Raw genomic sequence first — 24,044 nt, 5'->3', positions numbered from 1 at the left:
ATTTTCTTTAATTGAACCCTTGTTTTTCTTGTTCTACTTCTTCAAAAAAAAATGAAAGAAGGAAAAATTGATGTTTTTGTTTTTATTTTTATTTTTATTTATTTTTTTGAGCAAAGAAGAAGGAGGTTTATCGAAACCAAGTAAATAAGTGATGTTAAACAAGAAGAAGGAAAAATTGATGTTAAACACTTGATTATACTTTGAGTAAATAAGTTTTACTCCGTAATCAAGTTGAAGTCTCGTTCACATTAACAAGAACATTTTGATGTGATTCGTAGGTTTATTTTTCGTATTTAGTTCTTTTTAAATCCCCAACGTTGCCGTTGTTGTTTCATGATAAAGTGAGAATATTGGGTTGATATATCATGGATACATGTAGGATTTTGATAAGTGCTAGATTATTTTAAGGAATGTGTTGAAAGGATAGCAAGAACCGAGGATATAACTCTTTCCTTATGAATTATTTCATCTTCAAGGATCCAACTCTAACAATTGTTAATATAGCTTTGGAACCTAAAGTGCCAGAGGACTATTGGTATACTACTTTTACATAAGTTATTATGTTTTCTTTTTAATCGATGTTTATAGTTATTATGCTTTCATATTGACTGATGCTTAAGTTATTAAGTTATTCTGTAGCACTAAACAGGACCGTAGTAGCGAGGATGTTGACCCTCAAGTGATCTCACTGAGAGGAAATTAGCAAGAGTTGACGCTCAGCTAGGTGATATGATCAGGCAGATCGAAGCCAAGGGACAAAAGGGTCAATAAAGACAACAACACATTGATAATATGATATAAATTTAACCCTTAACTTATGATATTTTTTCTTGTGAGGATTAATGGTGATTTTTAAATGTTTTCACTAATCATTCTTTTCGTCTTGTCTTGGGCTTGAACTCCAATAGAACGTCAAAAAAAACTTAGAGTTAGATAGAATCAAGATAACGGATGATCCAAGTAGTAAGAATCACGACATTTTTTGTGGTAAAAAAGAAATTTTATTCAAAAATTAATTCATGGATGCATTATGTCGCATTTCTATGAGGATATTTAACAAATATTGTCAGTATGAAAACCAAAAAGTTAGATCTTATGAGGCTCTAACCTCTTTGGTTAGAGACTCAACAGTATTTTCTAACTCCCTAGTTGCATAAGTATATATCAGTCCAGGACTTAAAAAGATACTAAGAAAATGCCTGCGATCACTCATTATTATTTGTCAAGTTTTTTGACCCTACATTTCCATTAATTACTTTGATTACATTTAGAGAATCTCCTCCCAGATATAGGTTCTCTATGTCCTTTCTCTCTAACCCATTTGATTGCTTCCAAGGTCTGCCTGCCTCTGTATGTTCCTTATCCCTTGCTCTTCATGGTATGTAACCATCTCCTTGACATTCATCTGTAGCACTAAACAGAGTTAGTCCAGTTCCAATAGTTTTATTTTCATTAAGAAAAGAGCCATCAAAATTAATTTTCTTGAACTAAGGATCTGGTAGCTTCCAATAACTTTGATGCCTGGGCTGTCTAGCTACCAGATTATTTTGTGACATGATTTTACTTATGAATGTAATTTCATTCAGAGATTAACTGGCCAATTTGGCTCATTAGGGAATCCATCTGCACTTGAACCCTGTTAAAGATTTTAGAGCACTTCATCTTCCAAATATTCCATGAAAAGGAACCAACAAAAACCACAGAGTCGGACACAATATGAACTACATTGCCATTTACAATAAACCAACTAAGTATCCATTCATAAAAAAAATTACCATCAATAAGTCAATCCAGATTAACATCCATAGAAAACCACAATCCCTTGGTAACCTAACAGTCCATAAATAAATGTGGACTGTTTCATTTCATAAATGACAAGTGTTCACTATATTCTTTGTTGGAAAACAATTAACAGAAAATTGATTTTTTAAAGTGTTTAAGAAAAATAATAATTTATTGTTTTTTTCTTTTTGTGAATGAAACTTTTTAGTCCCATATCGGGGAGTTCCTCTTTTTAAGTTGTATTATTCCATTATATAAACAAACTCTCTACTTTTAAAAAACCTATGGAAAGGAGTTTCTCTATATTTTAGACAGACCCCCAAGTGAAAAATATTTTATATTGTTTTCTTTAGCGTTTGCGATTTTCCTCAAGGGTTTTTCGGAGTTGCCAAACTTAAGTTGAGCATCTACTACATATGCTAGTAGTAGGTGTAGCAGGGTGCTTTATCCTAGAGATATATGTCCTGTGAGGGCTATAACATCACTTTTGAGTGTAGTCGGGCGCTAATGTCTTAAGGACAGCGTGTCGAACACGTGAATCACGTTTTTCAAAGTTTTACCATGTTACTGTTGTGAAGATCTCGAGGCTCGCTCGTTTCGTGAAATCCATAACTTCCATTACAAAGGAGCTAAGTATCAATAACTTTTATTTATTTGACTGTTTCATTGTTTTTGATTATTGCACCCAACATTATGAACATACCTTGTAATCTTATTCCTAACAGGCAGGCAATAGGCAGGTTAATGTACCAAAATTGCTTCCAAGATAAATTGGTTATATGCAGATTTGACACTAAAATGGATTGCGGGTTGGAGACCACCTGATACTATCCTGCCCGCATAGGCATCCTAATATTATAAATATCTCTAACAATATCCTCAAACAAGTCATCAAGAATCACGATCTATGTAAAGGAATAAGGGCTTCGACAGAGAAGAAACTTGAGACTTAACTAATTCCAAGCGTTGGGGTGCTGCTTTTATATCAGTATTTCTTGACTTTATTTCTCTCTCTTGTTATTGCACTAGTTTATTGCACTTTTTCTTGTTATAAGCTTTTCATTTTCAATAAAATTGTAATATTTTAGGGAAAAAAAAAGAAAAAAAGAATCTGGTTTTTAATGCACTTCAAGTACAATTACCTTGTCACGCTGAGAACGAATGCTCATTTAAAACCCTCCACAACATCCCAATCTGTCTATTAACAAGCTTCTGGGTTACCTCAACTATTTTATAAGCTTCGCTCTCCGTCGGTAAAAAGGGGTAAACTAAAGAAATATGAATCCCACAGCTTCAATCTTTAATTTTTCATTCCCATGTTAGAGTTATGAAGAATAAAATAAAAATATACAAATTTTAAATAGACTTACCAGTCCAAGGTATTTGTTGTAATTACGTTGCAAATCATTCATTAGGCATCATTCATGGTTTACTTCTTTGCCATTTCTGACATCCAACCTTCAAAAATTTGTGGAAATAATTTATGAGGAGAAACATAAAGGAAGTAAATTTATTATGGGACACAATTTTATAAGAAGTATCTAACAGTAAAAGAATGTTAAGTTGCTCTCTCTTCCGAACCACATCATAATAGAATTGTAGGTTGTGACCATATCGATGTCGTGGGTCAATCTGAAAAATAAATTATGTAGAAATACATTAATTAATCTACCCGTAACTTGAAAATTCTTGGTGCGTCATTACTGAAAGGAAAACAATATTGTTTTCGTAGTGACAATGAAAGTTGGCGACTATAGTTTGTATAATTTGATAAAGTCACTGAACTTACAACTTCAAGCAATGTTACAAAGCTAGTTTTTGCGCCTTTCATCCTTGGTTAAACCTTTGCCAACCCGAGTAGTAACAATAAAATATGAGATTCTTTGAGCAACTCTAATTTCTTTTCTTTGAAACTTCGGGGTTATATTGAAAGGAACTTTTTTTTTTCGTAAGATTTTCGGCAAACTTTTTTATGCCATGGGTTGAGATTTGTGAAAAAAGAATATTAATGTATATATTTTTCCTTGTAATATCCATAAGATTCCAAAAAAAATTTGGGTCCTAAAAATTTAAATATATTGGATATTCGAATATTCGTGGAGTCTAATATCCATAAAAATTGAATACCTTGGAAACTCAAAAATCTAAATAAATCTAAATCAAATATCATGATAATTCTGCGAATCTCATGTAATTAATTCAATACACCCCTGTAAAAGAGGTGTAAAATGAATCCCTCGATTGAGAACTGAAATACCAAATATAGTTCAATCCAGAACATGATGGTTGACTATAACTTTAGTATTTGAGGGGGCGAATTATTTCTCTCCCCTGCTCTCTCTCACTCATTCTTCTCCAACAAACCCATCAAGAACAACCCTTCTCTGCTCAGATCTAGTCCAAATATGGACTAGATCTGAGTAGATTTCTTCATTATTTCTTGTTTTCTAGGTTAGCAAGTAGTTTAGTGTAGTTTTTATTATGTTTCATATTTATCTACACCATTATGGTGGTTTTATCTACTCTTTTGAGGTTTATCTTCGCTTTAATGGCGATTCTTGGTTATTGGGTTGGGTTTTAAGATCAATAGTGATGCTCTCCATGCTCTCCAACGATGAAATTTTCATCTTGGTTGTCTCCGACGACGAAATCTTCATCATCAACTTATCTGACGATGGAATCTCCATAGGTGGTCTTTTTGACAACGGAAGCTCCATCACTAGTTATAAGAGATTTGAGCAAATTACTCCTACTTTGGGAGCACATCTTTCTATAGAAGGAAAACAAACTAAATGGTTGGAATTGAATTCCGAGAAAAACCATCATTCTTCCTATTTAATCGGATCTTATTCATACTTGTATTTGTATTACTCCGGTAATCCTTCTCTTTCTCTTGTCGGATTTCTCGGTATTGTACTTTTACGGTATGTTCTTGTTACTTTGTATTTTCTTATTTTCGATCTTAGACTCATTGTAACCTCGAATTTTCATTAATGAAAAGGTTCCTTGTTTATAAAAAAAAAAAAGGTATTTGAGGGGGCTATATTTTTCCTTTTGGTAGAGTGAATTTGGATAAAATGCAAAGTACATTATCAAAAGTTCACAACAATAGTGCTACATGTTGTAGGATTAAATCTGAATCCAATGGTTATTCAAGAACGTTTTTTTGTGGACCATGGTTTTTTTGGGGGACCATGGTTTTATTTTGGATAAAGGCATTAGAAGTAATTTTAGGTCACCCCATATCTAGTTATTTATTTAATACCTAATCTACCGTCTTAATTAATTTTAGGTTATGATTAGTGAATGATTTAGTTAAAAACAATTAGTGAGATTAAATTAAAAGATGGGTTTATTATTTGTTGAGTAGAATTATTGAGAGAGTAGAGTTAGAGAAGATGAAGGAGAAAAACATGGAAAATAATTTTTTTTTCCAATTCACTAAATTTCAGTATTCAAATGATGAAAACTCATCTGATTCTTCATCTCCATCCTCTCCTAGAATATTTGTTAATCTTCAAAATGATCCGGATTTGAACTGGATTTTGAACAATTCAGTTAGTTTATATGAAGAACAAGTAACCGAACTCATCTGAAGTTGTAGCTCGGTTGCCCCGTGAGATGAAAAAGTAACCGAACTCATCTGAAAGTGTAGTTCGGTTACTTGTTCCAAACACGCAGGTTACCGAACTCTCAAATAATAGAAATTCTAGGAGTTACAGCGTTATGTTCGGTTGGTTCTCAACTAACCGAACTTTGGTGTACAAAGTTCGGTTGGTTCGCAAAATGCATGCACTTTTGATTTAACCTAACTTTACGTAATATAAGAGTATATAGGTTTACAAAGTTCGGTTCTTTCGCAAACTTGAACCTAACAGCTAACCAACCGAACTCTGAGTTCGGTTTCTGCGATAAAATTGTGAAGTTACCGAACTTAACAAACAAAAAAAATGTGAAGTTCCAGCGTCTATTGGCTAAGTTCGGTTACTTTGTAGTTTTAAAAGTTTTTGCGAACAAACCGAACTCTATTGGCTAAGTTCGGTTATTTTGGAACTCAATATAGTGGCCACAACAACACAGTTCGGTTAGACTGGATTTGTTTTTTTTCGGTTCTAAGGGTGGAGTTCGGTTACTTTGTAGTTTTAAATTTTTTTGCGAAACAACCGAACAGAGAGTTCGGTGACTTAGTTTTAAATCCAATAGAACTGAATTGTTCTTCGTGTTTTTCATTTTCAAGAAGTTCGGTTAGTAAACTAGGTTTTTTTGGAAAATCGGCCTAACCGAACATGGCTCTGTAACTCCTATTAAAACCCTATTTTTATGATTTCTATTCGATTGAAGCAATCAAAATCAAATTAAAGTGAAGGGTTTGTTGGAAAATACCTCCGGAGTGGTCCCATGGCAGAATCAGGTTGCGACTGGCATCTTTTATACTCGATAAAATTATTATGTAACCGAACTTAATTGTGATTGCATTGATGTTGTTACATTTCTTAAATAGGCGGTGGTGGTGGTGGTGGGAGGAGGTGGTGGTGGTAATCGGTGATTGGTGGTGGTGATAATCGGAGGTGGTGGTGGTGGTAATCGGCGGTGGTGGGCGGAGGAGGTGGTGGTTATATATATATAGGTGGTTATTAGGTTGGTTTTAAATTAAATTAGGTTAAAGGTAGGTTAGTTATTTCAACGTTTTAGGACACCCCTTATTACTATAGGGAAGGTGGCCTAATAAAATCATGGTCCCTCAAAAAAAACCATGGTCCCTAGAAAATCATTCTTATTCAATCCAACCTTCACCTTCAAGATCCACGTCACTTTATAAGAGATCATGTGAACCACCCACTAATAGGCATGGGCGGAGCTAGAGCAATTGCACACCCAACCCAACTGCTCTCAAGCCTAAAATATGTAATGTTTTGGGCTTCCAAGCCAATTTTACCTTATTTGCACCCCTACTATATATAGAACGATTTTTTGGGGACCATGGTTTTTTTTGGGGGACCATGGTTTTATTTTGGGTAAAGACATTAGAAGTAAATCTAGGTCACCCCTTATCTAGATATTTATATTAATACCTAAATTACCTTCCTGATTAATTTTGGGTGATGATTAGCTAGTGTTAATAATAGTTAGTGTAATGATTAGTGAGATGATTAAGTTAAAGATAACTAGTGAGATTAAAAAATCAGAAGAGTTTTTTTTTTAAAGAAGTACAATTATTGAGAGAGTAAAGTTAGAGAAGATGAAGAAGGAAAACATGAAAAACGATGGATTTTACCAACCACAACCGGAGGAAGGGTATTTGGGTACCCAGGTATGCGTCAAACTTAGATAATGTTGGTTGAATTGCTCCAAACTTTCAAAAAAATGAAATTTTTTATGTAAATTTGGGCCAATTCGGTTAACCATATGTCAACAACATGTAACCGAACACATCTGAAAGTGTAGTTCGGTTACCATATGTCAAGAACATATAACCGAACACACCTGAAAGTGTAGTTCGGTTACGTTTTCCAAACACGCAGGTTACCGAACACGCTCGTTAATGGAGGTTTTGGTCGTACAGTGCGTTACTTAGGATAAAATGGTAGGTAACCGAACTTTGAACTTGACAATTTATTTGAGTACATCTTGTGTGTTCGGTTAGTTCGCAAACTTCAACGCAACCAAGTTCCCAATCGAACTTCAGGTTAAAAGTAACTTAGTGTTAGAAGTTCGGTTGGTTCGCAAACTTCAACATATTTTACGAATCAACCGAACTGGGTTTATAGGTAGAGTTCGGTTACAAAGAAAACTTAATAATTTTGCGAACGAACCGAACTTATGGACTTGTATTGTTCTGATACAAGGAGTTCGGTTAAAAGTATTTTTTTGCGAATCAACCGAACTTCTAACCGAACTTTTTTCTGAAAAAAATAATTTGTGATAACCGAACTTTTTACTGAAAAAAAACTCCATTAAACCTCTCTGCAACTTCCATTTTCAACTCATTTTGATGATTAGTTCTCATTTATTCAACCAAAAACGAATGACAAGTAATGGGTTTGTGAGAATATCTTTGTTAATGTTTTAAATTAAGCTATATATATAGTGGTGGTGGTGGTAATCGGAGGTGGTGGTGGTAATCGGTGGATGTTGGTGGTGATAATTGGAGGTGGTGGTGGTGGTAATCGGCGGTGGTGGGCGGTGGTGGTAATCGGTGGTTGGTGGTGGTGGTAATCGACGGTGGTGGGTGGTGGTGGTGGTGGTAATCGGTGGTTGGTGGTGGTGCCGGTAATCGGCGGTGGTGAGAGGAGGTGGTGGTTATATATACTCCCTCCGTCCCTAATTAGATGACCTAGTTGTAGTTTGCACAACTTTTAAGACAAGGATGTTAGTAAAACTTAGAAATGATTTATCTCTTAAACTATATCACGGTTTTTCGTAAACTTTATACCGTTGAAAAACATTTTAAAACACCTACATAACGAATATAAACATAACTATCAAATTATACATATTTCTTATAATAACAAAAATAGGTCATCTATTTATGGGACAAAACTTAAAACCAAATAGGTCATCTAATTAGGGACGGAGGGAGTATATATATATAGAGAGAGGTGATGTTGGTTTTAAATTAAATTAGGTTAAGGATAGGTTAGTCATTTCAATGTTTTAGGACACCTCTTATAACTATAGGGAAGGTGGTCTAATAAGACCATGGTCCCCAAAAAAACCATGGTCCCTAAAAAATCATTCTATATATATATATTTTTTTGTTTCCTCCTGGTCCAACGTCTGGCCGTCCCCGCTAAATAGTTTCACGCAAATGTAAAATTCTTCTACGCCAAAGCTTGATTCAAGATTTCATTCAACTAAACTCAGCCTGATTCCGGCACTTCCAATTTTGTTCATTTATGTCGTGAATTTTGAAGTTCCATCCCAGTCAACGACTCGATGCATTGCACGTGTCCCTCTGATTTATACCTGTATTGACTCAGTGAGTTCGATTTCTTATACAACAAAAATCCAGTCTTCGTCTCCCATTCTCTTGTCGTCCTAAAACCCTTTGTGAAACGATGAAACCCTAACTAACGAGTTGAAGATCATTCATCTGAATCATCTCTCCCCTCTCAATTTCTCAAGAACCCTAGCCTTATACAACACTTTCAGAGATATAATTTTTTTATTTTTATTATTATTTTCTTTTTCAGTGAAGGTTGCATGTTTTTTATGTCTTAGATTTTCAATCTTATGCTTTCTTGTCTGGATTTTCTCTGCAAAATAGAACTTACGTAATTTCCCCTTTAAAATTACCTTGTTCATCCATATTAAGTAATTTTGGATAATTTGGTAAAAAAAAATTAATAAATTGATAATTTCCCCTTTAAAATTACCTTGTTCATCCATATTAAGTAATTTTGGATAATTTGGTAAAAAAAAATTAATAAATTGATAAAAAAAATTAATGCATAATACAGTAAAAAAGTGAGCTCATAGATGCACAATTTCTTCAGGGGATTTGAAGATAATGGGAACCCTATCCACATTGTGCTTGTTATATCATTGCTCGATAGTTACTTGGTTTCGTATCCTATTTAAACATTCAATTTTCTCTTTGAATGAACATTGTGGGACTATACCTTTTTAAGAAAGGGGTTTCTTGAAATGCTTTTTTGTTTAGATTTTTAACAGTTCATGAGTTTATAGCATTTATAATTGTGCATATTCTGGAGTGAGTGTGACGATAGATTTTCTCAAACATCTAAATGATTAGTGAAAATGTGGGAATTCTAGTGGTTTTGGAAATGGGATAATTGAAGTTTTCGAACTGCAACTTGGTTTCATATTACGCCATATGATAGTGAATATCCAGATTCTGGATTTTGTGTTGATTATTGTCAGTATTTGTCTTCTCACTTGAATGGTTGTATATTGAATTTGAATCTCGGTTTTACTTTGTAGAAACTACTACTGCGACAACAATATGAATGTGTTGGGAGAGGATAGGACTAGTAAATTACTTGGTCCAATAATTCATCATATACTCTCTTTTCTTCCCACCAAATGTGCTGTTTCCACTAGCGTTTTACCGAATAGTTGAAGAATGTCTGGGTATCTGTTCCGGTTCTTGATTTTGTGCTAGTCAATTTTACGGGTCTTCCACAGCTGTTTATAATTTCTTATCTTTAGGTAGTTTCGTATGCTTGATACTGACCATTTGTGTACAAGATGTTTTCATACTTCTGTGTTACTTCTTTATGTGGTCTTATATACTTAATATTTACTGTTTGACTGTTTTACATCTTCCAGGTGTATAGACTTCTTGATTTTTACTGCTAGCCTCTTACTCCGTTCCATTTTCGACATCAACAGTATATGGGTTTACATCCTTACTCTTAGTTCCTTCTTCCCCGGGAGTTCTTACTTAATTGAGGGTCTTATTGGCTCACTATCAAAAAGCACTTAAGAGGCCCTTCAAAAGAAAAAAAAGCACTTAAGATGTGTGTTGACGCATCTATTTGCGAAAGAAAAATGTTCACGGACACCAGAATTTCTGCTGAGCTAGGTTTTACTCTTCTCGGGTGGTGCCTTCCTGTATTCGAGGCGCTAACACTGATTTCTGCTTCTCAAGTTTCTGTGCAACACTCTGGCCTATATGACAAGTTAGTAAATTTCGATAGCTGTTTGAGATCCCTGTTCTTTTAGGTAGCACTTTCTTTTGTTGAACTTTGATCAGCTTTTATATTTGCAGATTTAAAAAACTGAGTACTGAAGATTGCTCGTTAATATTGAATGATGTACTCAAGTTATGCCAGGTAATACCTTGATCACGTGCTGATTATAAGGATGTGTATTTTGATGCTAACTAGTCATATCGATACAAGTTGACAATCTTGGTTATTTCCTACAGTTCCGGGGTGTGCTACAAATGTTAAAGTGTTTGTTATGCTAATTTTTATTTTTTGGTGCCACCTCTCCTGTATGTGTTCTTTTCTTCCTTAATAGTGATTGTATTTCCTTTTTTCTCTAGATCCTTCGAGTTGGAAAGGAATTGCTTGCATATCTAGTTGTCTTTAAAGGATAGCTGCTTGTGTTGAGGGTCCAAATGCTTTTGCATCCGTTGCAGATCAGATACAGTCTTCTGGTTTTGAGAAAGATGAACCTGAGAGAAGGCACAAACAGGATGCAAATGTCAGCAGCCTTTACGTCTTTGATTGGAACTTGGAAGCGACACCCATCTTTGTTATATTGCTGCAGAAATTTAGTGAGAGGGCGAGGATAGTTTGTTTGCTCATGCGACTGAAGCTCTAACTCCGCTGTCTCTAGGTGCACTGTCCTTCTGCATGGAGGGTAAAAGGTAAGTCATCTTTTTGAAGCACTTGTTTGTCTCTTGGAAGCCTCAGAAATACCTGATTGATCGAATGTATGATCATAGGCAACTGATCCTTAGTAGCTAGATCTTTCTCTTTAATTGTGCTTGGGATGCATAAATAGTGTTAGTTCATTTTTATGTTTACAACTTAATTTGCTGGTGCGGTCCATGTGTTGACGATTTACTTGCCTATTGCTGCCACTATTACGCATAGATGTATTTGTCCAAAGAAAAAAAAAACCACTCACATGTTAAGGAAAAACAGCATCTTACTTCTCGTTGTTTGTCGAGCCCGGAGAGACCCTAAATGAGCTTAGCCCCTAAAGGCATAGTGACCACAGTTTGTTTCCTTGAAGTTGGCCTCCTAAGTCTTGAAGGAACACTAGTATGCTGCAACTGAATCTGGTTTCACTGCATGTGTAAATCTTACAACATCTAGTATTACCAGATTGTTAGATGCAAACGTTATACTATTTTCAGTTTGCTTAGTTTGTGTGGGTTAAGTATAACTATCGTAATTGAATCAAATTTGGTTGCACTACGCATAAAAGGGAGGAAAAGGAATTGTAGAGGTAAAAATTATGAAAAAATTGGGAAAAAAAATTTAAAAAAATTTGGTATAAAAAAAGTGAGCTCATAGATGCACAATTTCTTCAGAGGATCTAAAAATTATGGGAACCCTGTCCACATTGTGCTTGTTATATCATTGCTCGATAGATACTCGGTTTCACATCATATTTAAAAATATAATTTTCTCTTCGAATGGACAATGTGGGACTATACCTTTTAAGAAAGGGGTTTCCTGAAAAAAAAATGTTTAGATTTTTACCAATTCATGAGTTTATAGCATTTATGATAGTGCATATTCTGGATTAAGTGTCAGGATGGGTTTTCTCAAACATCTATGTAATTCATGAAAATGTGGGAATTCTAGTGGTTTTGGAAATGGGATAATTGAAAATTTTGAACTGCAACTTGGTTTCATACAATGCCATATGATAGTGAATATCTAGATTGTGAATTTTGTGTTGATTTTAGTCAGTATTTGTATGCTCACATGAATGGTTGTACTACAATATGAGTGTGGTGGGAGAGGATAGGGTCAGTAAACTGCCCGATCCATTAATTCATCATATACTCTCTTTTCTTCCAACCAAATGCGTTATTTCCATTAGCGCTTTATTGAATGGATGGAAGAATATTTGGGTATCTGTTCCAGTTCTTGATTTTGTGCTAGTGAATTTTACGGGCCTTTAGTTTCTTATCTTTATGTAGTCTCGGATGCTTGATGCTGAACATTTGTGCACAAGATGTTCCCATACTTCTGTGCTGTTTCTTTATGCAGTCTTGGATGCTTAATATTTACTATTCAAGTGTTTTACATCTTCCAGGTGAATAGACTTCTTGATTTTACTGCTAGCCTACTGGACCATCCACGTACTAAGGTTGTTGTTTATCTTACCCCATTACATTTCGACATCAACAATATATGGTTTTATTTCCTTACTGTCAGTTCCTTCTTCCCCAGGCGTTAGTTACTAGAAAGAGGGTCTTGTTGGCTTACTATCGAAAGCACTTAAGAGGTGTGTTTGTGAAGGGAAAATGTTCACAGACACCAAAATTTCTGCTGAGCTTAGTTTTACTCTTCTTGGGTGGTGCCTTCCTGTATTCAAGGCTTTCGCACTAATATTTGCTTTTCAAGTTTCTATGCAACTCTCTGGCGTTTATGACAAGTTAGTAAATTCAACTGTGATTGCTGTTTGAGATGTGTATTTTGATGCTAACTAGTCAAATCAAAACAAGTTGACAACCGTGCTTATTTCCTGTTGTTCTGAGGTGTTCTATAAAAGTCAAGTGTTTCTTATGCTAGATTTTTTTTCTTGTGCCCTTTCCCCTGTATGTGTTCTTTTCTTCCTTAATGGTGATTGTATCTCCTTTTTTCTCTAGGTCCTTTTAATTGGGAAGGAAATGCTTGGGTGTCAGTTATCTTTAAAGGATTAACTGCTTGTGTTGGGGGTAAAATGCTTTTGCAGTCGCCGCTGCTGATCAGCAGTCTTCTAGTTTTGAGAAAGATGAAACTGAGAGAAGGCACAAACAGGATGAAAACGCCAGCAGCCTTTACGGCTTTGATTGGAAATTGGAAGTGACACCCACCTTTGCTTTATAGCTGCAGAAATTTATTGAGATCGATATGTGGCGAGGGTAGTTTGTCTGCTTATGCGACTTAGGTTCCAAGTGCGCTGTCTCTAGGTGCACTTTGCTTCTGCATGGAAGGTAAAAGGCAAGTTATCTTCTTGAAGCACTTGTTTGTCTCTTGGAAGCCTTAGAAGTTAGAAGCACCTGCTTGATCGAGTATATGATCATAGGCAACTAATCAATTACAAACCATGTAGTACTAAGCTATCGTAATGATCCTTAGCAGCTAGATCTTTCTCTTTAATTGTACTTTTGGGATGCATTAATACTGTTGGTGCAGTTTCATATTTACATCTTAATGTTGCCGGTACAGTCCATGTGTTGACGATTTACTTGCCTATTGCTGCCACTATTATCCATAGATGTATTTTTCCAAAAAGGGATACCCACTCACACATGAAGGAAAAGCAGCATTTAACTTCTGGTTGTTTGTCAAGGAAGGCGAGACCCTAAATGACCTAAGTCCCTTAAAAGCATAGTTTTGTAAGGCACCCATTGCTGTAAGGCATCCATTTTAATGCTTAGAGACCACAGTTTCTTTCCTTGAGTTGACCTTAATGGAACACTAGTATGCTGCAGCTAAGTTTGGTTGCACTTTATGTGTAAATTTTACAATATCTAGTATTGCCAAATTGTTAGATGCAAATGTTACAGTATTTTCATCTGCGGTAAATTTTGTCGCCTTGGTGTTGGTTTTTCATCTAGAGAGAGAATGAGAAAATAGAAAGAAAATGAAATTTTGAACTTGTGGTAAATTTGGCCAAGGAAGACGGCATGGTGGTCCTTCACCCCAAATTAATAAAAAAGCGTGTGCGATTAAAACGATCTGTAGCTTGACAAGCCTTAAACATAATATCATGCTTAAAAAAAGAAATACATGCGCTGCGCCTATCTGAAGTTTAGTTGATGTAGGTGGCTTAGGTAGGATTACTATGAATTGATTGTTACTTCCAATCATGGAATGATCTAATCCCTCCTATCTTCCCCATGCTTATCGGTTTGAACTTGGAGAGGATTTCTGCATTAAAATCTCTTTTGGGCTTCTTCTTGACTCGGATGGCATGGGACATCTTCCCGTAGATAAAAATGGAGGATGCCTTTGGATTGATAGCTTTATTAGATCCAAATGTCAATGAAGCTGATCTTTTGCCACCTCAAATATGAAAACGATTCTATCTCAGGTATGGCGGTTGTACCATTTTGATTATATAACGACGATTCTTTCTTTGAATACTCTGAAAATCCAATCATTGCTACTATGTATGTATGCAATTTGCAGGTAAAGGAAACAACCAAATCATTGTTAATGTTGCTGGAGAAGCCCACCTGTTCAATCAAAATGGATGATCTCACTTTTAATGAACGGTTCCCTTTCAAGTTAAATGATGTTCTTGATGCTTCGAAGAGATGGCTGCAGAGAGGAGCGCTGGAAATTAGCGATCCACGTACGAGAACCATGACGTACATAGGGAATATGGTACGAGTTTTGGGTTCCATTTCTAGCCTACCCAATCTTGGTTGGGACAGAAGGATTTGTTGTTGTTGATGCTTCCAAATTTGTCACCATGCGCGCCAGAAAGTTGGAGGGTTATGCTGAAAAGGCTGATGATTACTCCTCTCTTGGGGAACTTTTAGACAAGTTTATGTGGGAATGTCCAGATTCTTCTGATACACAAGGAACATCAGCCCTTCCCCAGAAAAGGAAAAAAACTTCAATGGAGGTGCCAAATAGGCGTTCTAGAGGAGATAACCCAGCAGCCGATGATTATGCTCCTGCATGTGAGGATAATTTTCGGCATTGCAAGCAGAATACCAGCAGACCTCCTTCTATACTCGTGGATGACTATGTTGCAAGAGAGAGGCCTCCATCAATCTGTGTGGATGAATTCGCGGCAGTGGCAGCTCAGGCAGTTGAAAGCAGATCTTACTGATGGTGATCTTCAAGGAATCAATATTGTTTTTGATGAAGATGAGTCGGAATCTGACGATAAGTTACCATTTCCTCAACCTGATGAAAATTTGCGCTCAGCTCCTGTCATAATTGAGGGAGGGAGTGCACATGTATCTAATATGGGAACACTATCAGCATCTAATGTAGATGAAGATGACGCAAGTGAGTTTTTTTTTCCGAAGAGATCATTATCTAGACCTGAGAAGCCATTATCATGAGAAGCAAGTGTTACTTCTGAGAAGAAGTACCCAGAGAAGACCTACTTTGATGACTCAAAGAATGTCATTCCACTCATGACCTCCGGCGCATCTGATGCTGCTATAAACCCACCTGGGATTCCAATAAGAGTTCTGCGTCCCCTCTACATGTAATGGGTATTCTAGGGTGCCTTCTAAAGTCTATCAAAGAGACAACTCACAGCAAGCATCATTCGGCATTTAGATCTAAAGGACGTTATGTGAAAAAGCTGAAACTGTTCAAAGGCATTCATCTCGCCATGGCCACCCAATGCGAGATGCACAACCATCACTTCCAACAGGCCATCCATTGCAAGCATTTGATATTGATGGCACTAGTACTATACGTTCTTTCTGTGGAAGAGAGGATAACAATTATAATTCACAGTTTCACATAGATTGTCTCTCTTCCTTTCCTCATGGTCCGCAACGGCAGTGCATCTTCATCCTATGCTGGATTCGAAGTACTCTTGGACTCCTTGCTCCTGGAATAGGCTACACGATGATACTAACTCCTGTGCCAGAGGATCTGCTAGATCTCCACAATCGCCACTTCCACCCACTCCACCAGTCTCAGCTTCATTTGCACAGACATCTATGAAGAATCACCCATCTCAGTCTTCTGTTTATGGTCACAGAGTGCTGGTATGACTCAACCTCCCTCTGCGTCAGCTTTAGCTGATGCTAGATTAGGTATGTTTTCTCTACCAGGAGGCGGTTTATCTTCTTACCCTGAGTCTCCCATGCCACCTTTGCTAGTCAGTAGGTCAGCAACTATGTTTGGAACTGTTTATATTGGTCCGCCTCATCTCAGGGTCAGAACCAACCAAGCTCCAATTCCTTGCAGTCAATGCAACCTAGGCTACAGCTGCAACCACTGCAGCCTCCACAACCTCCTCATCCTCACCCTCCTTAGCATCTAAGACCTATTCAGGATACACAATTGCAGTCAGTAAAGGAATGTCTATGTTAGAGAAGCCTATTCAAGTCCACGGTCAGCCTTTTCAAATTCAGCAGCAGTCCCATATTTCGCTACTTAATGTCAAACCCAACCACAAGATTGCACAACCTCAATTGCAACAGCAAGCTGAACTCACTCAATGACAAGCTCTTTATCAGCAAGGTGAATCATCTCTGCAACAGCATCTTCCAGCGTCTTTATAAGAGATCCTTGGTTCTCCTGAAGCCATCCAAGTGCATTCTTTAGTCAAACCTTTTTACATATATTTATTGAAAAGCTTCAGTAAATTCTTGTAAAATGTCCTTTTACATTGTGTTTGAAATTCTTGTAAAATGTCTTTTTACATGTCTTTTTACCTTTTTACATTCTTGTAAAAGCTTCAGTAAATTCTTGGTAGAAACTCTGCCAAATCCTAAACTAACGCAGCTGCTACAGCCCTGCACGTAATTTTCCTGTGTACCATTTTAAGAGTTTAGGATTCTGTCCCACTTAATTTTTCAAAAATTCTGTCCAGACCGCCCAAATGGACAGAAAAAAAAAACGGCACAGATATATAAAAATCCACTTAATTTTTACTGTTTGTTTTTAAAACTGCCTTACTTATCGAATTTGTGGTGCTTTATTTGGCGAGTTCACGTACTTGTAACAGGCAGAGTTTCCTCTGTTTATTTCAGGATCGCTTTTTTGATACGTAACCAGAGCAGAGATACCATCCCGAGACAGGCCCAACACAATCAACCAAAGCTGTTGGCCTGTGCTGCTCGTATTTGTTTGTTTCTTTCTTGTATTTTTCTCACATGTTAGGTCAAAAACTCAATTGCCAACACAATTTTTTAAAGGCCACTGGAAGAAAATGCTTACGTAGGTAAGACGACTACAAGTAGACATTCGAGCGGCTCAACCTCCATCTAGGGGGATATCAAGCCTACTCTTCCTTCCTTGAAACTCCCAACTTTTTGTAATGAAAACTCAAACTTCTGTACGTACGTTACGTGATCCAAGATATTAATTAGTAAGAGCCCATGATCCGAGAATGAAATTTTACCCTCATCCCCCTCCTCATAATCAACGCCCAAACTTCCCAAGACTGTATTATTTTATCAGTATATAAGAGAATTACAACATCGAAAACCTGAATCCTTTTGTAAGATGTGTACTTGATGATGGTATCATAAAAATTAGGCCTGAAGATTAAGTTACAGCTGATCTGATTTTGTTTATCAATTCAATATTTTCCATTTTAATCCTTTTTGAATTTGCATGGATTCCCATTAATTAATTAGAGAAGTCAAAACTAGTAATGATGGTATCACTAGCTAATTAAACTAGCTTAAATTGGGACTTGTACTAAAATCTTTGATATGTGTACATATTTAGTTAGCTAACTCAGCTTAACCCACATGATTTGAACTAATGGAATGATCCAACCACTTGTTCCTAACTTCAGCTAGAAAAAACACAGACACTTTCTATCCGCCTATGCTAATGGAACTGTAAAAAAATAAAAAATAAAAAAAATCTAATAAATAATCATCATCATCAAGAAGGACATAGAGTTAATCAAAATTAATTAACCATACGTACTTAACGGTCCCGGAACCGTCCATCCCCACTTCATTCTCCCCTTCTTCTGCATTATCTCTCACGTTAACCAAATCTCATATTCCCCCCCCCCCCCCCCCCCCCCCCCCCCCCCCCCCCCCCCCCCCCCCCCCCCCCCCCCCCCCCCCCCCCCCCCCCCCCCCCCCCCCCCCCCCCCCCCCCCCCCCCCCCCCCCCCCCCCCTCTCTCTCTCTCTCTCTCTCTCTCTCTCTCTCTCTATAGAGTCTAGACCAGAAGTTCTGTATAACATTAGAGATATGTTCATGCAAGATGATCATCATCACCACCATCAACAACAACTTTATCATCATCATCATCAAGAGTTAGTACTACCATGTCCACCAATTAGACCAATTTTGATGGATAGAAGATGGAAACCAAATGTAGAACTAGCTCCAAACTGTCCTCGCTGTGATTCTTCTAATACTAAGTTTTGTTATTACAACAATTACAGTTTAACACAACCTCGTTACTTTTGCAAAGGTTGTAGAAGATATTGGACTAAAGGTGGCTCTTTACGTAATGTACCCATCGGTGGAGGTTGCCGGAAGAACCGCAGAGGCAAATCTGTAAGGATTTCGACTAGCAGTCGTTCGTCTCCCCGGTCGACTTCGAATCATGAGGGTGGTGGTGATAGTAGCGGTGGTTCGTTACAAGGTGTGAATGGTGTTTCAAGAAATGAGTCATTTGGGAATTTGGTAAATAATAATGCACCACCGGTGGCTAGTATTATCTCATCACAAAGGTCTGATTCTAGTACTACTACTACTAATGCTACTATCGATCTTGCATTAGTTTATGCAAAGTACTTGAACCAGCAACCGGATTGTGCTAATTCTAGGGGATCCATTATTCCTACTACTACTGGTACTGAATTGCCTAGAGATCATCATCAATTTGGTTCGTCATTTGAGTTCCTGGAAAACCCGACTCATCGTCTTCATAAACCATCATTTCAAGAGCAATGTATGTTTGGTTCTTCGACAATCGGAAGCATATCTAACCCATCTCCGGGAACTCATTTGAGCGAAACAAAGCAAGTATGTTTAGCAAGCCACGATCAACAACAACAACCGGAGATGAGTGGTAATTACATGTTTCAAGCACCATTACCACCGCCGTCCGAAGATGTTAGTAGTGCTCTTCAAGATAATTTATGGTTGAATTCTCCAAATTCCATGTTAACGAGTTCGAGTTTCAACTGGCAATCAACACCAACACAATTACAAGGTTTCGAACCAATTACCGGCGATCATTCAACAACAACACTCCATTCAAATTCATTAGACGGTAATTGGAACTCATCATTCCATCTTCTTCCTAGTTATGAAACTTTCCTTGGACAATAAATTCACAATCTTACAAGTTTGATTTCTTTTGTTTATTTATATATCATTACTTTCTTTTACAATTGTTCATATATATATTTATATAAAAGAGAATTTGGGTTCTCATAATGTATCTTTTTTCATAAAATATATCCAAATATGAGTGTAAAAAATGTATTACTATAAGTTTATAATTACATGAAATATTTACGTTCCTTATTCTTACTCCTTCTTAACTCTATTCTTCTGGTTCAAGTATATCTTGTAGTTCACTATATCTTGCTATCTCAAACCATATTCAATACAATGGCCGGCCGGTTCTATTCTTTGCAACATTTCATTACACGATACAAATATGTTTCTCTCCATTAATTCACAGATCTTATATAGTACAAACATATATATACTCATAGTCTAGTTTTTCTACTAGTTGTTCAGTGATAACTAATATTTCTAAAACTAATATGATGGTGGTAGTGTCCTTTTGCATTGTGATAGATCATGGTGGCGTGAAAATGAAATATGTTACTTTGTCAGTTTTATGTGATCACAGAGAGACGACGAGTGTGCATGAGAGTTCTGGGCCATCTAGTACTAACTACCTAGCTATATGACTAACTACTCTTACTAGTACTTGGTACTACCACTGTAGGTACTTTATGAAGGAGGGTCCTAGTTGCAATGGAACATGCATAAGATTATTGTCCTTTTACTTCGAGTGGTCCTAGTTGCAATGGAACATGCATAAGCTACAGAAGCTAAGGCCATGACATTCCCTGTGATGCGTTTCTCTCTTTTGAGGAATTTTTTAGGGTTCGTTCATGCACACGCAAGTGTTGACATCATGATTCTGATTTGCATTACTGTATGTGGACCAAATCACGCATATCCTATTGATTTAGTGGATGATGATGGAGTTTCTTTGATTGATTCGATATGTATCTATCGAAACTGTGGCTAATTGGTACTGTTTACTATTTACGTCCAACTATGACGTGCAAATACCGTTGCGAATTTTAAATGACTCTTTATTTTTAGTCTGATGCTTTTAAGTACTGAAGCTAATAAGGGTACTTAGTTTTGGGGTTATGGTGATATGTCATCTTAAATTTGGTTATCGCAAATGACATGTTTGCTGTTGCGTTTACATATTTGTCCCAAAACTATAATTTTTGTAGGCTGTGGCAAATTAATGCAAGATAAAATGATTTTACCTGTAGTAATTTTTCTGTGATATACGTATTCCTGCTGTGTTTGATATATATGGGACATTGGGACTTATGGCAGTGCATCATAACACGCAGTTATTTTTTAAGAGTATTACACGATGCATCTTCCTTTGGGAGCGGCTTGTTAATATTTGTTCTCATGTCAGTGAGGTTGGTCTAATTATAGCGGAGTCACTGGTCATGATTAATTACCTAATTCAAGGATATCATGTTCATGAATCAGAGCATAATCATCTAGACAGAATTAACTAAATTAATATGATTTAGGCTGTAAGGCTGAATACGTATCTAGAACAGAAACCAGAGATGGTTAATTCATATTCGACCGGTTTGATTGATTCATACACGCTTTACCTTAAACAACCTTATTTTTGTGGCTCTATATGCATGTCTTGCTAATGTTTATGTAGCTAAATCTATTATTATTAGGTGTACCTAATAGTTATAAGGGGTTGTTAATGAACAATAGTGCATGCAGTAAAGTTTGTGTTTTAGGATAATTATTTATTTTGAGATTATAGCGCGAGTGGTGGGCTGTGGACCAAGTAGTGCTGGCAGTGGTGTTGGTTTTGGCAGTGGTAGTGGTCGTTAGGGTTCACATCAGGTGGTCCTCTAATTATCCAACAGTGGTTTTCTATGTCATGGTAGGCATCACGTGATCCTTCGGATGTGATGGACAAAACTCCATGCTTGAAAGCATGGCTTGGGCGTTGGTGCGTTTTAGTTAAATTTCTGGGTTTTCAGCTCAAAATTGTGTACCTATGGAGCAAATATGGATAAGTTGTTTGAGTAACAATTGTTAATGGGTGCGTCTAACTAACCTCAATCATCCAGAATACACACTTGTCATCGTATTAGTATGCGTTTCTGCGGAGATAAATACATCCAACTAACTACAAACTTGTTGGTTGTTAGTATTGCTGGGATTATTTTGTTTTTGATACTTAGGTTTTGGCCAACTTTTGAGTTTAGTCTAACATTTGTCCAGGTTTACGTTTGGTATCTGAAAAAATGTTGACTTACTGATTTGATTTTAATTAATTTTATAAAATAAATTATGTGAGTTTACAAATATATCACTGACCTACGGTAATTATCCAAACACATGTTATAATCTTACACCAACAGTTCATTCGATGATAAGATCTAGGGGCTATGAATCCTCATCTTCTCTTTACGGTTCTATCTTCTTCTCTTCATCTCGCAAAGAAAAAAGAAAACCAGACAAAAATCACATCGATAGTTAATATCTTTCAGTAATACAGATCTCTTCATGGTCATGTCCGAGAGATAGCTAGGGTTTGTGTTTTTATTTGAGCTTATTTAGTTCGTGAAGATAAAAAGAAGAAATCACAGACAAATATCGAAGAAGTATGGTTTGAATTTTGGGAATTTCTACCCGCGGATTGAAATTAGGGTTTACATCAATGAAAGATGAATTTGGATTTATTATGAATTGATTCTGATTTTGCAACATGGAAGTAGATATTCTCTTGTAGGGTTTCGATGTATGAATGATCGAATGGTTGGATAACAATGAAAAATTGATGTTCGTTTAGTCTGAATATGGGTGAGATGAATCTAAATTTGGTGAAATTGGTTCAAACAAACAATTGGGAGAAGGTTAGGGTTTAAAGAATCTGAAGAAGATACCGAATCTTTGATGTGTGTTGTTGGTTCGGTTGAGAAATCAGGGAAGAAACTGAGATGCTATGATTTGTTGTTGAGAGATGGGGATATTGTCATTGAATAGGGTTTTGGTGTAACGAAATTGTTGTTTGCAATTGGTGTGGTCTGAGATGCGAAAGAGGGTGATGATTGTGCAGGAAAGGATTAGAAAGAAATGGCCTGAAATTATGGTCGGAATTGATCACATTATAGATACAACTCCGCTGGGTTTATCAATCGACGAGTTACCTCAGCCGATTCAGGCGTGTTCCAATCCTGCCTGGATTATTATGTAAAACATTATTGACGTTAAGGGTGCAATAGTAAATTTGTTTAGCTGTAAGACTTTATTTTATTTTATTTTTGTAATTACTAAACAGAAGTTAATTTTTAACATAGTCAACTCGAGTCAACGTCTTTTCTAGGTACCAAACACCAACCTGGACAAATGTTAGACCAAACTCAAAAGTTGGACAAAACCTAAGTACCAAAAACAAAATAACCCGTATTGCTGCAACATCTATGGGGACGCCTTAGTTTCTATCTTCATATCGGTAACTATGGTTTTTAGCCGTAAGTTTCTGAATGTGAAGTTTACTACCAAAGACACTTTTTATATTTTCTTACATACTACTTTTTCTCTTTTTTTTTCTCCTTCAAAAAATCTCGGTGAACCAAGCAAAAAAAACTACGAAATAAACGGACAGACACAAAAAAGGTGGGCCGCTGCTAAACTCCCGAGGGTGGGGCCCACCGGGGACCACAAATCCTAAAAGAATGCGAGTGGCGGTTTATTTGTGTGGTTTTTTTCGCGGTTCTTCTATAATTACTATTTTTTTTCCTGTTTCTCTCTTCTTTTTATTTATTTTTTGTTTTGATTAATGTTGATTCGATATAGTTGGGCGTATTCCCTTAAGCAAACCCAGACACCTAGGTCATCCAATTTTCATCACAAGATCCACTCTGAGATACCGGAGAATGGGGGAATCTAATCCTCTCTAGTGGAAATCCATTCACCTATCCCTCGTCTGCATTATGGACGAAAGGGGGTGTGTTACCCGCTGTATTAGACAGTTGAACACATTTTTTCCATACTTAAGGTTACAATAATTATAGAAGTTTATTATGATAAGTAATTCCACTAGCTTGTTTAAATCTTGATGGCTTGTTTAAATCACTTTTTGAATCGCCGATAACAAACGAAGTTTTGGTTTGAAAATGAAAGAAATACGGAGAACAGGAATCGGTTGTTGGAGATGAAAATAATATGGAAGTTGAAAAAGCGGGGGTCTAACAACACCACCCAATATTTCGATTAGTAATCTGCATGGAATAACTCCGAAACAATTACTAAAGAATCAACTAGACAGTCAGACTCAATCTAGATAAAAGTACCTCAAGGAGTTAATATATCTCTCTTGTTTTGATTCACTCAAGCTAATAGAAATCAGTGAGTCTATAATCAAACACAAGGAATAACTTGGACGGTACCAAAGACCAATGTCCAAGGATTAATCAATATCAATCAACAACCAAAGGTCGGATTTCCAATTGATGATCTTTAACGCACAACCTGCATTATTTCAATTATATAACAAATATAATGCGGAAAAGAAATAACATAGATATCAGAAGTTTTGTTAACGAGGAAACCGCAAATGCAGAAAAACCCCAGGACCTAGTCAAGATTGAATACACACTGTATTAAGCCGCTACAGACACTAGCCTACTCCAAGC

The 24,044-nt window shown here is 36.5% G+C and overlaps 1 protein-coding gene and 1 long non-coding RNA gene across 2 annotated transcripts; both read left to right on the top strand.

Annotated features, from left to right (window-relative positions):
- The first annotated feature begins 10,513 nt into the window (after positions 1-10,513).
- LOC113337137 lies at positions 10,514-13,588 on the top strand. Its single transcript, XR_003354116.1, has 5 exons — positions 10,514-10,580; positions 10,796-11,122; positions 12,529-12,582; positions 12,666-12,870; positions 13,085-13,588. It is a non-coding gene; the product is annotated as an uncharacterized LOC113337137 (long non-coding RNA).
- A 4,853-nt stretch (positions 13,589-18,441) lies between these two features.
- On the top strand, positions 18,442-19,431 carry LOC113360477 (dof zinc finger protein DOF1.4-like). The gene has a single exon (XM_026603988.1). The coding sequence runs from the start codon at positions 18,442-18,444 to the stop codon at positions 19,429-19,431; it is 990 nt and encodes a 329-aa protein (XP_026459773.1).
- Positions 19,432-24,044: the final 4,613 nt, after the last annotated feature.

Source organism: Papaver somniferum, chromosome 1 (genome assembly GCF_003573695.1).
Source record: "Papaver somniferum cultivar HN1 chromosome 1, ASM357369v1, whole genome shotgun sequence".
In the NCBI taxonomy this organism is placed as follows: Eukaryota; Viridiplantae; Streptophyta; class Magnoliopsida; order Ranunculales; family Papaveraceae; genus Papaver; species Papaver somniferum.
Note: the sequence above shows the minus strand (reverse complement) of the source record. Positions and strands in the feature narration are given on the sequence as shown.